General features: G+C 35.5%; 1 protein-coding gene across 1 annotated transcript in view; it reads right to left on the bottom strand.

Annotated features, from left to right (window-relative positions):
- The window catches only part of LOC145681133 (uncharacterized), a 122,124-nt gene that overhangs the window by 92,558 nt on the left and 14,011 nt on the right, over window positions 1-15,555 (bottom strand). Inside the window, exon 3 of the mRNA XM_081752565.1 lies at window positions 524-598. Within this exon, the coding sequence (XP_081608691.1) occupies window positions 524-598 (75 nt within the window). The remainder of the gene's footprint in view (window positions 1-523; window positions 599-15,555) is intronic.

Here is a 15,555-nt window from a genome sequence, read left to right as displayed (position 1 = left end):
TATATGAGACATGGACATACTGCTTAACATGAGATCCGAACCAAATTAACTTCGGTCAGGAATTGAACGTGGGTCTCTGAAGTCTCAGACACGCGCTAACCTCTTAGCTTCTGGGCTATAGTGAGTTTAACGATAAAGTTGATGGAGGCTATTTTAATAGTGCAGTAAATCTAGGACTCTCACGCCAAGTAGCAACACCTGTTGTGTCTGTATGGCAAGCTTTAGGAGCAAGTTGATAGGGTTATCTGATTAGAACCAAATTTATAGCACGCTCACGTTTCTGTGGGAGTGATGAACAATGCGAAATGTGGAGAAGTGCTGATGGGTAGACTACATCCTTGAGCCGTAAAAATATTCCCTTTGCACACTGTGAAAACTGTGACATGAAACTCCTTCATGTGCTGTACACTGTGACACTGCTAGATTTATTTCTCATGTTCATCATATGTATATCCCCTGTTTTTCGTTCTTCAAGACAATGTCAAGGAAACATACTCTTTGTACAGTAGTCTACAGTACTTACCTTGCCGAGAATTAGACCAAAAATAGTTCACCAAACCATTGATCGCATTACGGATAACTCCTACAAGATGTTCCACTGTAAGTAAATATTAAGAAATATTACTTGAATGCAAAAACTATATAAAAATACATCTAGATATACTTCTCTAACACGCAATGTACGTGACCTTGAAAGCTCACAACCATATCAAATGTGCTTAAAATATAAACCGCTCATCCCCACCAAAAAAGTAGTATGAGTAGATTTGCCAGATTTTTGAAACTCCAACCAGACACATTGTTAATGCCAATATTTTATTGAAAATTATTCTGGATTCCCGCGCCAGTTGCGTAGCAAGAATTCACAGCGGTTACTAGTCTTTAGGTTTAAGTTCACATTTGCATCGCCAGTTGGTTACACTTTATTCTAGAAAGAGTACTCATCATCACCATCATAGGTGTTCTGCCACTACTATCAGATCACTTGCTGCAACTAACCAGGAGACTTACGGAAGTGTCACTCACCGGTTTGAATGAAACTTTCCATACTTCTGGAACATCGAAAAATAATCGAACGCATTTTTTATTTCGGAAATGGTGAGGGTTTAAAGTTAGAATCCACCCTTTGAACGGTAGGAGTGGTCTCCAAGCATAAACAGAAAACAATCATTTAATGTAGAGGAATACATATTGCCAGACGGCTTTTAGAACAGCTGAAACACATCTGACATCAAAATTACAAAATTCAAAATGGCGGATCCAATATGGTAATTAGAATTACAAAAAGTCTTCTGGTTTGAAATGCTGTGTAGTTAGGCAAGAACAATCACAGTTAGCAGGGATTATTGCGAGAAGGTTTCTGACATATATGAAACTCCTTTGTGTACGTACTTTAACGGGATGCTTGATTAAAATATATCCTTGCGCTTCGTACTATTAGGGGTGCTTATTTGAAGTGAGTCAGTTCACCTCTCACTATCCGGAGTGATTATTGAAAGTGAGTTTCCCCTGCCTCTCACCATAGTCCAAGACAAACTCTTTAAATCTGAAAATGTCCTTGTGAAAGAACCAAACTACGGAAAATTAACAACAAGTCTTGTTAGATCATGGTTTCAAGAGGTTTTTTGTCCCAGCGTCTAATGCGAAGTCCATTTTGTTATTTGATTCGTTTAGTGATCATAATTCATCAACTTTTGAATCTATTTTAAAGAACGAAAGAGTATCTTAAAATAGAAACCCTTCCTGCAAGAACAACTGGTATGATCCAGCCTCTTGATTTGTTCTTCTTTAGGTCGTGGAAAAACTTCTTGAGACATTTATCTGATATTGTCCTTCTCTACAACAATAACATAATAAAGGTTCAATCACTGATTCATAATCAGTTTTATTCTCCCAGATTTGTAAATCTTATTAGGCATTCGTGGTACAATATCGGTTAAAAAGAAAAACGCCTCCGTTTGAAAATCTCGTAACATTTTGTTTCAAAGATTCTGCAACATATTGCGTTTTGTTTACAGTTATTTCCATAATAAGTGTGTGTGGTGTAAACGATGTTTATACATCACACATTTTTTGCGGAATATCATTACTGTAAAACGTTTTCTCGATAAATTCATAATTATAACAATTGAGGTTATATGAAGTTCTGACGTAGTGAGAACCTAGGGGACTCACTTTAAATAAACACACCGATTAGTGAGAGGCGAAAGGACTCATTTCCAATAACGACCTCGAATATTGAGAGACGAGGGAGTCACTATAAATAAGCACCCCTAACAGTGATAGGCGCAGAGACGCATTTTACTCAAGCATCCTGTTAGAATACGTACAGAAAGAAGTTTCAAATCGGTCAGCAACCTTCTCGCAATAACCCCTGCCAACTATGATTGTTCCTGCCTAACTACAGAGCATTTCAAACCAGAAGACTTTTTGTAATTCTAATTACCATATTGGATACGCCATTTTGAAACGTCAGATTCTGCATCAGCCTTTCTAACCCCGCTGGCAGTATGTTTTTTCTACATTAAATTATTGTTTATGTCTGCTTGGAGAACACTCCTACAGTTCAAAGGGTGCTTTCTACCCTTAAACCTGCAGCATTGCCGAAATAAAAAAATATTCTGAGTTCGATTATTTCTGAGTTATAGTCGATTTCTCTCCAGTTGTCAAAAGGTTCAATATTTGGTATTTTGGTTAATTTTTAAAGTGAATAGTCAGTTTTTGAATTATTATTAAAGACAGGGTTTTGTTCTATGAAATATTTGAAGACTGATGTGGACAAAGTTCATTAGCTAGATTTGACGACAGAAATTAGGGATTAGGAGTAATCTTGTTAGAGAAGAATTCCAGTTTTGATATTTTTAAATTTTCCTGATTTTTTATTAAATTTTTAATTACTGTTCTTTCTGAATTGTTTTGATAGATTTGGAATTTAATTGATATTTGAGATTATAAGCCAGAGGTTAAATTAATTAGATTGAAATTGGACGAATAATTTGCAGACTAGATAATCGAAATCTCTAATGGTAATTGACTTGTTATTTTAATACTGTGTATATGTATTATTCAAACGTTTTAGAGCATATACACCACCCTCATATCGCTTGCAATAAAATTGTTATTTATGAAAAATTGAATCATTGGTTTTTTATTGTTTGATCAGTTTATTTTTGAAGTGTTTACCTTGTTTGAAATATTTGATGTGAAATTTGGATCGATTATCTGCTACTTGCATCGAGGTGGATTCGTGATATGAGACAGCCCCATCAAGCTCACTATGTCAGGTTTTATTCGAATGAGCCCAGATTGGCTGTTTGAGTTATTAATTGGATTGTTAAGTTTTGTTTTGTTTTTTGTTTTAAAAACTCTTAATTTGGTTCATATGGAGGAGACTAGGCGGAAGTGGGCGTTACGATCTCCCTCTGCAGGTGACCCCCAGCCCGCATACAATGGTAGCTGAATTAGAAAGTCATCGCTAATGGAAGTATCATCATTGAACTCAGCGACCGCGAAAACTATGCATTTGATACGAATATCGGTCATATATGATTATATTTAAGTTTCTCGGTATCCTCAGTGACCCCCGGCCCGCAGCCGAATGGGGTGAATTTGGAAGTTATTCCGATCGGTGTTTTACAATTGATCTCAGTGGTCGCGAAAACTTGACACTTTGTTATTTTCTACTATTTTTTACATGTCTCGGTAAACGCCTTCCCCCTTGAGACCTCACGCGGCACAAAAACAAACTCCTTATATATATATATATATATATAGTGTGTGTTCTGTGGTAACTCTCGTCTGAGGGAAGAAAAGTCCCTCCAATCATTTTGTTATTGGGCCAAAAGAAAATGTTCATTAATGCAAACCATGAGCACCAGAAAAGATTAGAAGTATACATACGTGTATGATCTCAGCGAAAATTTGTATCATACAAACAATATACACAAGATAAGGGAATGCGCTTTTCTCTTTTCTCTCAAAAATCAGATTAAGGGGGCAAAAGACCTTCCGGAAGTTTTTGGAGCTAGTTTTAAATAATATAGAAAACCACATCCAATTTACTTGAAACTTAGTGCAAACATCGCAACAATAAATAAAGGACGGTCATTTTCCTTTTCTTTGAAAACTGGTGTAAAGAGTTAATGGCCCCTCCCGAAATATTTTGCAGCTAAATCAAAAAATAGATCAATATGACTAATTCAGTTGTAGCTTCTTTTATATGTACATTACAACGATAAAATAAGATATGAAGTTTGTCTTTCAATGCCAGTGTGAGAAGAGGTAGAACGTCTAACTCATTTTAACTTGTGCATACGTACACTCATGTCCAAAATGATTGTCGCATATCTATAACTGTCTTCTTGTAAGAATATAATTTGATAAAGATTTTCCAGGGTACTTTTAATACTGATACTATGTGTATAATCGGGAAATGTATACTATGTGTATAATCGGGAAATGTGTATAATCTTGAAATGTGTATATCGGGAAATGTAATGTACCAATGTATGTATACTTGTGGTAAATTTCATAGGGAAAGAATTATAAATACAAAAGTTAGAATGAATGAAACAAAATCTTGATAATGGACAAGAAAGTTTTATTTTCGTTTTATTGTTCTTATTTACTGCTCTTTTGACATGAAATTTGCCACATACAGGTCTTTGCCGATTATACACATACAAATATTATAAGAAATACCGGGCGATTTCGTTATCAAATTATATTCCTAAAACAACATATTTATAGACATGCGACAATAATTTTGGACATAAATGTACATACTAACGATAAAATATGAACGCTTTTTTCTTTCCTGCGGAAACCCGCGAAAGGAACAACACATCTGAACATTTTGTAGCTAACTCCGTAAGTGGCAATATCCCCTTCGAATTATTAAGCAGAGATTGTCGAATACGTCATATCAATATGTACCATTAACTTGCAACTTCGTACAACAGCTGAACAGGAAGGAATCCAGAGGTTAGCCTGATGGAAAATACCCCAGAAGTTTAGAATTCTCCCGAGAAAATCATGTAACAATTTTATATTATTTAGATTTCAGTTTGTATTTTACACCGAAAGAAGCAAAAATGTAAAATGTACAATTTCTGTGTAACTCTATTTACAGTATAGTAGAATTTTAACAGATACGGATCCAATTTATAGCCACTCTTATTATAATAGGGTATCTCGGAGATTTTACTTTATGCCCGTTGTTTCTAGAAAAATGAAATTTTATATTATTTTCTAAGGTTGCTATACAAATCGTTTTATACAGAACACTCACTCCTTGCAATAGTATTCTTGGCTTGGACTGGTTTGGTATCGTCTCGAATTATAAATTTATCTCTGTCTCGTCTCGACACATCGAGTCTCAGTCGCATCTCGAGACAATATTGTTCTACTCAGTATAGGTGCCATCTTTGCTTTGAAGAAAGGTATTTTACGACTCGTGTTTATTAAAAAAATGGTCTCCTTTGCTATAATGAAGTACATTGCATACTTGTGTATTATTCTTCCGCAGGCTGTATATAATTGCTGATTGTATGGCTACAAATAGTATAATGCTATGAAGATGACAGCACCGTAACTGGGAAGTTTCCCTGGAAGGGCAAGAAGTAATATTTGGGTCCGCAGAATTTAAAATCTCAATAAAGATTTGTATTACTTCTAGAAGCACGAGTTGGTGTTTAGTGGAAGTAGAGCACAAATTAAATTTATTTTATACTTAATTTTAGTTTCTTTTTTAGATAATGTTAGACTAGTAGTAGTATTTTAAATTATTTTCAGTTCTTTTAGAAATGGAATAGTGGTTCCAGATAAGACCATTGAAAATATTCTCTACAAAGTGCTGGAGGCAGAACGAGAATGAATTGGAAAAGGTCTTGAGAGGGGGGAAGGAAATCCCTGCCTGTGAGCAGCACATCTGTTCGCAAAGGTCAAATTGGTGCCGACAATGTTCAATGTTCCAAAAAATGTTCGTTATTCTTGATCTAAGATTAAATGTAAAATTGAAACAATCATCCACGTTCTATTGCTTTTCTGTGTACATTTGGAGCATCTTTAGTTGTTGAGTACCATGCTTCATTAGATATTCATGAAATAAAATTAACATTATCTGATGAGGACTGAGAAACCAGTGGTAAAAGGTATAAGATCCTCGATATTTATTAGCCAATGCGCCTTCGGTGATACACCTTCAGGATTCTGTTCAATGACAAGGGGCTGCAGTGGCTGCAATGGAGCAATGGAGCATTCACCTCTGGTTCGTGTGATCTTCAGTTCAATCCAAGCTCGCGCAAGTGGGCTTTTATAGTGAACAAGTCTCGCGTGCGTGAATTCTCCCGTTTCTTTCCACTTTCTTGCCGTTGAACGATCCGCAGTGATAATTTCTCCTCGACACAAAAAGACATGATGGATCACCTCCACCATAAAACATTATCATATCAACCCCTTCTGCGGGTGGGTGGTGGTATTGGAAAATATGTTCCTGAAGTGATCACGATACAACTACTGTCCTGATCGTTTTCGATTGTTGTCTAAAGTCCTGATTGTTTACAATTGTAGATCTATTTTTTACAATCTAATGCAGGAAAACGTCTCGGTTATTCCATACACTCAAAGAATAGCATACCTTTCAACGGCGATATTATCCGATGTCAACTCATATAGCCATTAATCCAACTTTTTGTACTTGCTGATTGTGTGGAACCTCGAACAATAGTGTCATGATCTGTATCAAATTCGTTTACAATTTTAGGAATACTTTTCCGAAGATCTGCTTTCACAGTTATCCTAAGGAGCTCATAAGAATATGCTATTGGTCGGTGGATGCGGGGTTTACTTTTCAATATTTTCACTGGCACGAAAGTTTACAAACCAATATCATGTAATGTGTTCATTCACCACTTCTGGAGCAAATGCACTGTTTGTATTTCGCGGCTAGATGTAAGGAATATTTTAACTTGAACTCTTGAACAAAATACTAATCGCATTTATGCGTTCTCCATGATGTATTTTCACACAATCCTGTTCAACGACAAAGGACTGCGTGGCTCAGTGACAGAGCATTCATATTTGGGCGTGGGCGAAGGTAACATAAAATTATACGAGAATGACAACGCATTTTGGGAGTATTTGGGAACTGTGTCGGGCATCTTGAGTTTCGTTCCGTAGCGGTTTGCATCAAAGCAATGCAAATTTTGTGTTTTACAGTATTTTCTGATAATCGACGTAGTTATAATTACTTGTTTCATTATTTACGTTACGTTGCCAAGGCTCTTTTATACTGGACTCCTTTGTTGCTAATCGCCTATTTCAGCGTTCTTTATAACTCGCACACAGTGACACACCAACGGGGTCTAACGGGTCTGGATTCCCCTCAAAACATCCTAACTCTATATATATTTGTACACTTTCTCAATAAAACTATATTTGTTCAACATGGAAATGATTGATGTAGCATGAAAATTTGATCTTAAACTTCATCTCTACTCTTTCTCTTACAAGAGGAAGCGGTGGTTCAGTTGAAGAGCGTTCACTTTTGGTGCATGGGGTCCCTGGTTCAATCTCCGCCCACGCCAAGTGAATTTTGTGGTGGACAAACATCGTGTACGTGGGTTTTCTAGGGGTTCTCCCGTTTCCTCCCACTTTCTTCATTCCACCATTTCATTCATTTCTCACCATCATCACCGTCTCCTTTAGAATAACCGGCATAACCGTGGGAGGTAAAACTTAAAGATTTCATTTCGTTTCTTTATTATTATTATTATTATTATTATTATTATTATTATTATTATTATTATTATTATTATTATTTGCTTGTTTGTTCGACAGAAGTGTTCACCGAGCAACACTGACATCCTTCCGGTGTAGCACCGAGGCTACAGGAGATGTAGACCAACAGTCTAAGGTAGGATCTAAACCATCGTAATGCCTTCAACCTCTTCCACCGAAAATCGTCCCAGGACCACGTCCATCAAAGGAGCGGGCTATAGGTTTTTAGACCAGCAGGAAGAGCATAGGCGTTACTAAAGAGGAACTACTCCCAACTAGCAACTGCTCATTACTCCAAAGAAGAGCTATTATTATTATTATTATTATTATTATTATTATTATTATTATTATTATTATTATTATTATTATTATTAATAATAATAATAATAATAATAATAATAATAATAATAATAATAAAAATGTACAGGTGTTATAAAGGTCAGTGGTAGCCCAAGCCATCAAACCAGTATACGGCAACTGTTATATATTAGTTTCCCTAATTCATAACCCTTTGTTCCTGTTTGACTTAGTCAAGCTTAAACAGTACTGAATAGGCAGAGTGGTAAATAATCTGCACTACTCAGCCTACTACTGGTAAATCATTTGTAAAACTAGTTTACGTATGAACTCGAGTTTGACTTATTTAATTTGAAAAAGAAAATACAGGGCTACTCAACAAAGTAAAAAAAAAAAAAAAAACGTTCATAAAACAAGTAGGTTTCTGTAGTCCAATATTTTCACAATTAATATTGGAACCGCAAAAGGTAATAGATTTCTACCACTTCCAATTTTAGTAGATTAGAAAACAGACGAAATGTATATTTTTGGGACGCTTAACTGATCGCAGAAATCAACTTCTTGTTATCTATTACAGATTTATTCTATAACTCTCAATGTTAAAACAGAAAGTTTCTGATTTTCGACCACTTCCCGTTTAAATAGAGGCTTAAGACAAAGATGGCAGCTACTTTTAGAACGCCGAATAGAATACAGAAAATCGCTTCTTACTGTTACAATCCCTGTTCTATGGATATGACTATTGAAACCGGAAGTGGTTCATTCCTACGACTTTCGGTTTCAACTAAAGATCAATAGAGGACATGAAAGATATTCTTGCAGTTGCGTAGCGAGAAACTCATCAAGGAGGCGCTTACACACAAGAATTTCACATATATATATACAGGCATGGGCGCCGATCCTGAGGGGACCAAGGTGACCCGGGCCCCCAAAAGCTCTTGTGGGCCCCTTATTGTATTTAAGGGGTCTAGGAAAATTTGGTGTGGGAAAATTCCGTGTAGGAAAATTCCTTCTAAGAAAACTCGGTGTAGGAAAATTCGGTGTACGGAAAACTAGGTGTGAGGAAATTTAGGTGTAAGGTAGATTCGGTGTAATACATATTGAATATTACCAATTACGATAATTTACGACACTTCATATTGTGAAAACGAAAACCATAAAATGTAACGAATAAAATGTTATTACCTATTTCAAGAAAAGCATTTTTTTTGTTTGCCTTGAATCCAATACCTCTTGCATGTCTTTTGCGGGGTATTACTATTGTAATGAAACCATGAATTGAGAATTTAAAAAATCATTTTTTTATAAAAATTATAATGTCAATTTGGTAGGTGAAGATGGAACTAAGTTTTTTGTAATATTTTAACTTTTGGATACATGCATCACATTATTTTTAAAAACTTGACTTACGGTACACTATAAACTACTTTTCATCACACGATGAAGCTGACACTTTTTGTCAGAAACAAAACAATTACAACTATAAGTTCAGAGAATAGTTATAGGAACAACTAAAAACACCTTTCCTATAGTACATCATAGAACATATACAAAGTGATCCTTTTAAAATTCACGCATTTCATTTGGGTCTAGAATTTCTAACTGAAGTCCAGTTTTCATGCGGTTTGTGGCAAATGATCAAGGAACGTTGGGAGATTTATGGAACTATGTTTTCTGGTTTAAATTCATTTGTGGTGATATCGGCCACGCCTCTAGAAAAACAGCAAATATTCGCCACTGTACCGAATTGGAATTAGGTGAGATGCCGTGTGCAGATTTGAGTTTCTTCGTTAGATGGCAACCTCGTGACGGTCAATAAGAAACAGGAAACTGGGACGTTGTATTGAGAATTATGCTGTGCTATCGATATGATCAGGACACAGTTACAATAATGTACTCTTAATGTTACAATAATGTAAGTTAAGCTAAGCCAGTACTGTAATCCTATTTTCTCCTTATTGACTTCTTCTCCAATCAGATCTAGACGTTTTAGTTGCATTTATTTTTACAATTATGAGTAAAATATAATAAATAAATAAACTATGAAGATTTTGAAGCATTTAGATTTAAACATTTACTTATAAAATATAAATAAAATCGTTAGAACTATTTTTTAAAAATCTTCAGTTTTCAACTTTACTCCTTCAGTAACCTACCTCTACTTTTGGAAGTCGAAAATTCTATTACAGCATAAAGATAGTTTCAAATTAAATGTTGGTACATTGAATGCAGTAGCCTCTATGCTTCGCTAAATCATTAGGGCAGACATCGAAAAACTAATTTCTCGTCATGTACGAGTCATGAAATATTAAAATCCGTCAAAATCTATAATTCAAATTATTTCACGATCACATTTTTTTAATAGTAAAAGTACGTTTTACACAAAGTTTGAACTTATAACTAATACGCTCATTTATCCTCAAAGTTGAGTTTTTAATAAATCCTACGGTCTACTACAACGAATCTTTCTTTGCACCTAACATTCCCCACACCGAGTTTTCCGTACAACCAATTTTCTGTACACCGAATTTTCTTACACCGAGTTTTCTTACACCGGATTCCTACACCAATTTTCCTGCTCCCGTATTTAAGAATATATAATATATGGAATAATTTGAATGCAATTTTTTTTAAAATCCTCATATATGCCTTCTCCATCTAAATGGGCCCCCATTTTACAGAGAAATCGGTGCCCTTGTATACAGGTGCAGATCCGAGGGAAGGCTGTAAGAGATATAGTCCCCCCTTGACGCTCAGGTATACACTGGTTAAAATGGGCTTCAATTCTGCTTTACACTGGATAAAGCTGGAAGCTATGGCTTAGCCCCTCCCTTGGTCATATCCTGGATCCGCCACTGTATCTATCTATCTATCTATCTATCTATCTATTTATCTATCTATCCACCTATATATATATATATATATATATATATATATATATATATATATATATATATATATATTAGGGTGGTCCTTATTTATATGGGGAAAAATAAATTTAGGAATTTCCTTGGACTCACCCCCTAAAATGGTTCCATATGGGACAAAATTAAGCCAGGAGAGAAATTAGATCCATTGAATAATTTTAAATGATGCCCCAAACGACCTAAAATTTTGAATGCGTTTACAATACATACACCTGTAGTATATGGGGAATAAACTCATGTAATTTACAAACGGCTTAAGGGAATGGAAAGATATCTTGGATAATGGAACTAGAGGAAATGCCCAATCTAATTTTGTATAGCATTATCATCACGGCCATATTGAAGTCCGCCATCTTGAATTCAGGTCAAAATTTTCAAATAGGAAGAGGGTCATGTTACGTATCATTTTGAGGTGGCGTTTTCCGAGAAGCACAAATCCCGTATTATTTTCAAGCTACCAATAATCTTATAAGAGTTATTACGTGTGAAAAACGAAATGCTTCGATGCAATGTTATTTTATTGTAGTTATGGACCACAGATTTGTGTGAATTTTGGAAGTATTTTACATAAACTGGAAACAAACTGCTAGAGAAAGTTAAATCTTTGTTTCCCCATGAACTACCAATAAGTTTTTCCATCAAGATGATTCATAGACCAGTATGAGGAAAAAGAAAAAATATAACATGGAAGAAATTGAAATATCCCTTATTTATGTAGTACTGTAGCTTTGGGGTAAGTTTTCAATAGGTTTCCAATCTTATATACTACACAGTTCACTTTTGTCACATCTAGGAAAATATTATTTATGAGAATTCACTATGTGCAAAAGAAACTGTTTCTGATACTCATTTTTCGTAAAAACGATGTTGTAATCTTCTGTTAGTTTCACTCCCCTTTCTGCTGCATCGTTTATTACGGAGATGAATTTAACTATTGTCTTTCCTTGAAGATAGTCATTGTTATCTGACCATGAAATCGGATCACACTCAAGAAACCCTTTGGTTATTTTAAATCACGAGAAAAAAATTGTTTGTTGTATCAAAATCACTGATTTCTCTTTTTGCAAGAATTTTTATGGTATTATCCTTGCCTCAAGCCTCTTTGCTGCTTCACGATTTCTCCTTACAGTTTCAATTCTTTCAACCAATTCTTGTTTTCCACTATGTTAACTTCATCATCAAAAAACTCGAATGCTACGTATTCCTCCTTCAAGTATCACAGATGTCGAGAAAATTTAGAAAGAGCCACTTCAGATAATTCATTATCTATTTGCCTATAACTGTACAAAGCTTTCAAAAATTGCAGGTCTTGTAATGGTGAATGGGATACTTGATCACATTTAAATCAAGCTTGGACATATAGTCGTATCAGAAAAATTCATGATCTCCGAAGACCCGTTTCTATTTGCTTCGTTAAACGAAAATGTTGGCGAAAGAGAAATATTTTTAAACAGTATATTGCTTTTCCCATCTACCTTGCATGGTGAATTGCTCCAGGTAAACGAAAGAAAACTCTTCAAGAAGGTATGCCATCCAAGAATGTCAGTTCTAAAAATTTACTGTAATCTTCTCTGCGGTGTCCTGCTTCTATAAGTTTGATAGCAAAATTCAATACTTCATTTCTTACATCTGAAATGTTGTTCCTTACGTCATTATCATCATCAATTCTGGAATAAAGTTAGTACAATCTATTTTAGACCAAGCGTTCTGAAAATGCTTAAATAGGGGAACGTCCGGTCCAGATGCAAACGAAACACAACACTTGTCAAATACACATTTTAAAACCAATTCATAAATGTAGTGTCTACAATCAAGGTATAGAAGATCATTTTGGAGCATCTGCTCTAGCAGAATGAAAGCACCGTTCACATGACACATATTGCAGAAAATAGTGTGACAACAAACTGCCTGCACGAACTTTACCAAGTTCCATTCTTCAAGCTAATGAACTGTAGTAGAAACAATATTTCGTTGTCCTCTTGATGATGACAAACTGAGAACACCAATTAGCCTCTCATGAGCATGTCCTGTAATAAATACTGATAACCCGTCGATAGTCTCTCTACCAGTCAAATTCGGCAGTAGTTTTCCGTCTCATTGCACAACTAACGCACTTGATGCACTCCGAAACTGTTTTTGTGGTCTTATGCAACTCCGCTACGGATTTTCTCTCAGCATCGATGCATATTTTACTAGTTCTTTTACATTATGGCCTAATGTTTCTGCCGAGAATATGTATTCTCGTTCTATCAGTGGACTTGTATCGATCAAGAGCAGCAACCTGTTTAGGAGTTTTAAAATTAGTTTTTCCTCTTTTACATGTCTTGCAGGGTCCGGGTGCACACAGACACATATTTACATTTTATCTTACATACTCAACTGGGTTTTCCTCTTCATTTCTTGAAATGCTTACTTCCGTGTATTTTGGTGTAAAATTCACACAAATCATTTTCAGAAGTGCATTTTCCTTTTGCTTTCCTCTTTCTAATAAAGCCGCGCATATCCCTCTTGTTCTTTTCGAGCCAAACTCATGTCTTTACATTTAGTTGTGTAAGAGTTATTACTTGTGAAAAAGAGAAATATTTTCACAGGTAATAATTCTTAGACGACTAAGGCTATCTTTAAAATAGTGCCAGATTTGTGTTTCTGGTGAAACACCACCTCAAAACGATATGTCACATGACCGTCTTCCTATTTGAAAATTTTCATCTGAATCCAAGATGGCGGACTTCAAGATGGCCGCTGTGAGGTTATTCAATGAGGCTAATTTTTCTCCTTCTTTAATTTAGTCCCATATGGAACCATTTTAGGGGGTGAGTCCAAAGAAATTAGGAAATCAAAAATTAAGGACCACCCTAATATATATATATATATAGGGCCGGATTTAGGGGATGCAAAGATGCACTTCCCCCCACCCCTTCGTTGTAAATATACACTATCTAAAATTAGAAGCAAGCAGTGAAAATAGCAACACATTCCGAAACTTTTTGCCATCATGTTTCCATTTGGGGCTTAAAAGAAAGCAGAGCTTTGCAAAAGCAATAGTTTGCGTTGATTTTCTGAAGGTTGGAGGAAAAGGATTCACCAAGCAAAATAATATAACTATTGTCAACTACATAAGAAAACAAGTCAAGAGGAGAGAAGGACATTTTTGTCAAGCATTCCTCTTGCGTCCGTATTTAAAATATTTTCCTTCGTTCTATGTATTAGTGTTGTTAGGGGTAAAGAATATTTTCACATGTCACTTTGAAGAGTTTCAGTATGATTAGTTCTTTTGGTAGTTATAAGCAGGGCCGCCCACAAGGGGGATGTATGGTGCAAGCTGCGCCATTGAGAAAAATTTTGGGTGGGATTTTACTCTACTTTCGAACTAGCAATTTTACTGTCGGAATAGCATTAAAACATGATTTTGAGAAGCTAATTTTCAAAAATTTTTCGGGGTGAACGCCCGTACCCCCTGCTTCGATACTCGATGAATGAAGTACCGCGCAAGTAGCCGTATGAAAGGAAAGGTTGGTTCGTTTTAAGAGAAGGGCCGCCCACAAGAGGGATGAATGGCGCAAGTTGTGCCATCGAGAAAAAAATGGGGGGAATAAAAAGATTGGGGAAGAATTTTACTCTAATGTTGAATAAGTAATTTTGCTGTCGTCAGAATAACATTGGAACACGATGTGATTTTTTTTTTTAATCTCGAGAATTAATCCCCCTACCCCCTGCTTAGAAACTCTATGAATGAAGTACCGCGCAAGTTGCTATATGAAAGGATGGCGCCAAGTTCTGGTGAACAACAGTTACAAACACTCAAGGAATCACTTTCAAATTTAGATTTGAAACTTGCCTATGTTGTCTGTTGAAAATTGTAAAGTAGTTTGACATAATTGTGAGCTAGTGGTAACATTACAGACAACAGCCAAGTTTCAAATCTAAATTTGAAGTGAGCCAGTGAGTGTTTGTAACTGTTGTCCACCAGAACTTGGCGCCTATTTTTGTGATTTCAATTCTTTTTAAGACCACTCGTACTTGGCTCTTTTACAGGAATGTTTTTTGTTGTATATCACTTCTTTTTGTAGGCTAATTTCGAGGATAACATTTTCTTTTGGTATCAAACTCAATAACTTGTAACTTACGTCTTACTTTTCATGTACAAGGGAATTATATCAATATTTTGTAAAGAAAAAAATAATACTACTAATTGTAAAAAAAAGAATACCTGTGCCATACACAGTGTGTAGAAGTTTTTTTATACCCTTCAATATCCTTATAGAACATATTTAGTATTGTACACTACCAAGACTACTAATAAAAGTAATGCCATTTTTATAATTACTACTGCCCCTACTACTACTACAAGCATTCTATAATACTACTACAGGAAATAAAAACAACAAAAATAACACTTACTAGTACTATAAAAACTACTGCTACACTGGGCAATTGTTTTTAGAGGACTTGAGTTTTGAGGAGGGAAGAGATTATTAGTTTTTAGGGGGGTGCGCCATCAGCTTTGGGGGTAATGGGCACCCCTGGTTATAAGTACACCCCCTCAGACAAT

This window comes from Thermobia domestica, chromosome 1 (assembly GCF_964235325.1).
Source record: "Thermobia domestica chromosome 1, izTheDome1.hap1.1, whole genome shotgun sequence".
NCBI classification, from domain to species: Eukaryota; Metazoa; Arthropoda; class Insecta; order Zygentoma; family Lepismatidae; genus Thermobia; species Thermobia domestica.
The sequence above is the reverse complement of the archived record's forward strand: the minus strand, read 5'-3'. Positions and strand labels throughout refer to the sequence as shown.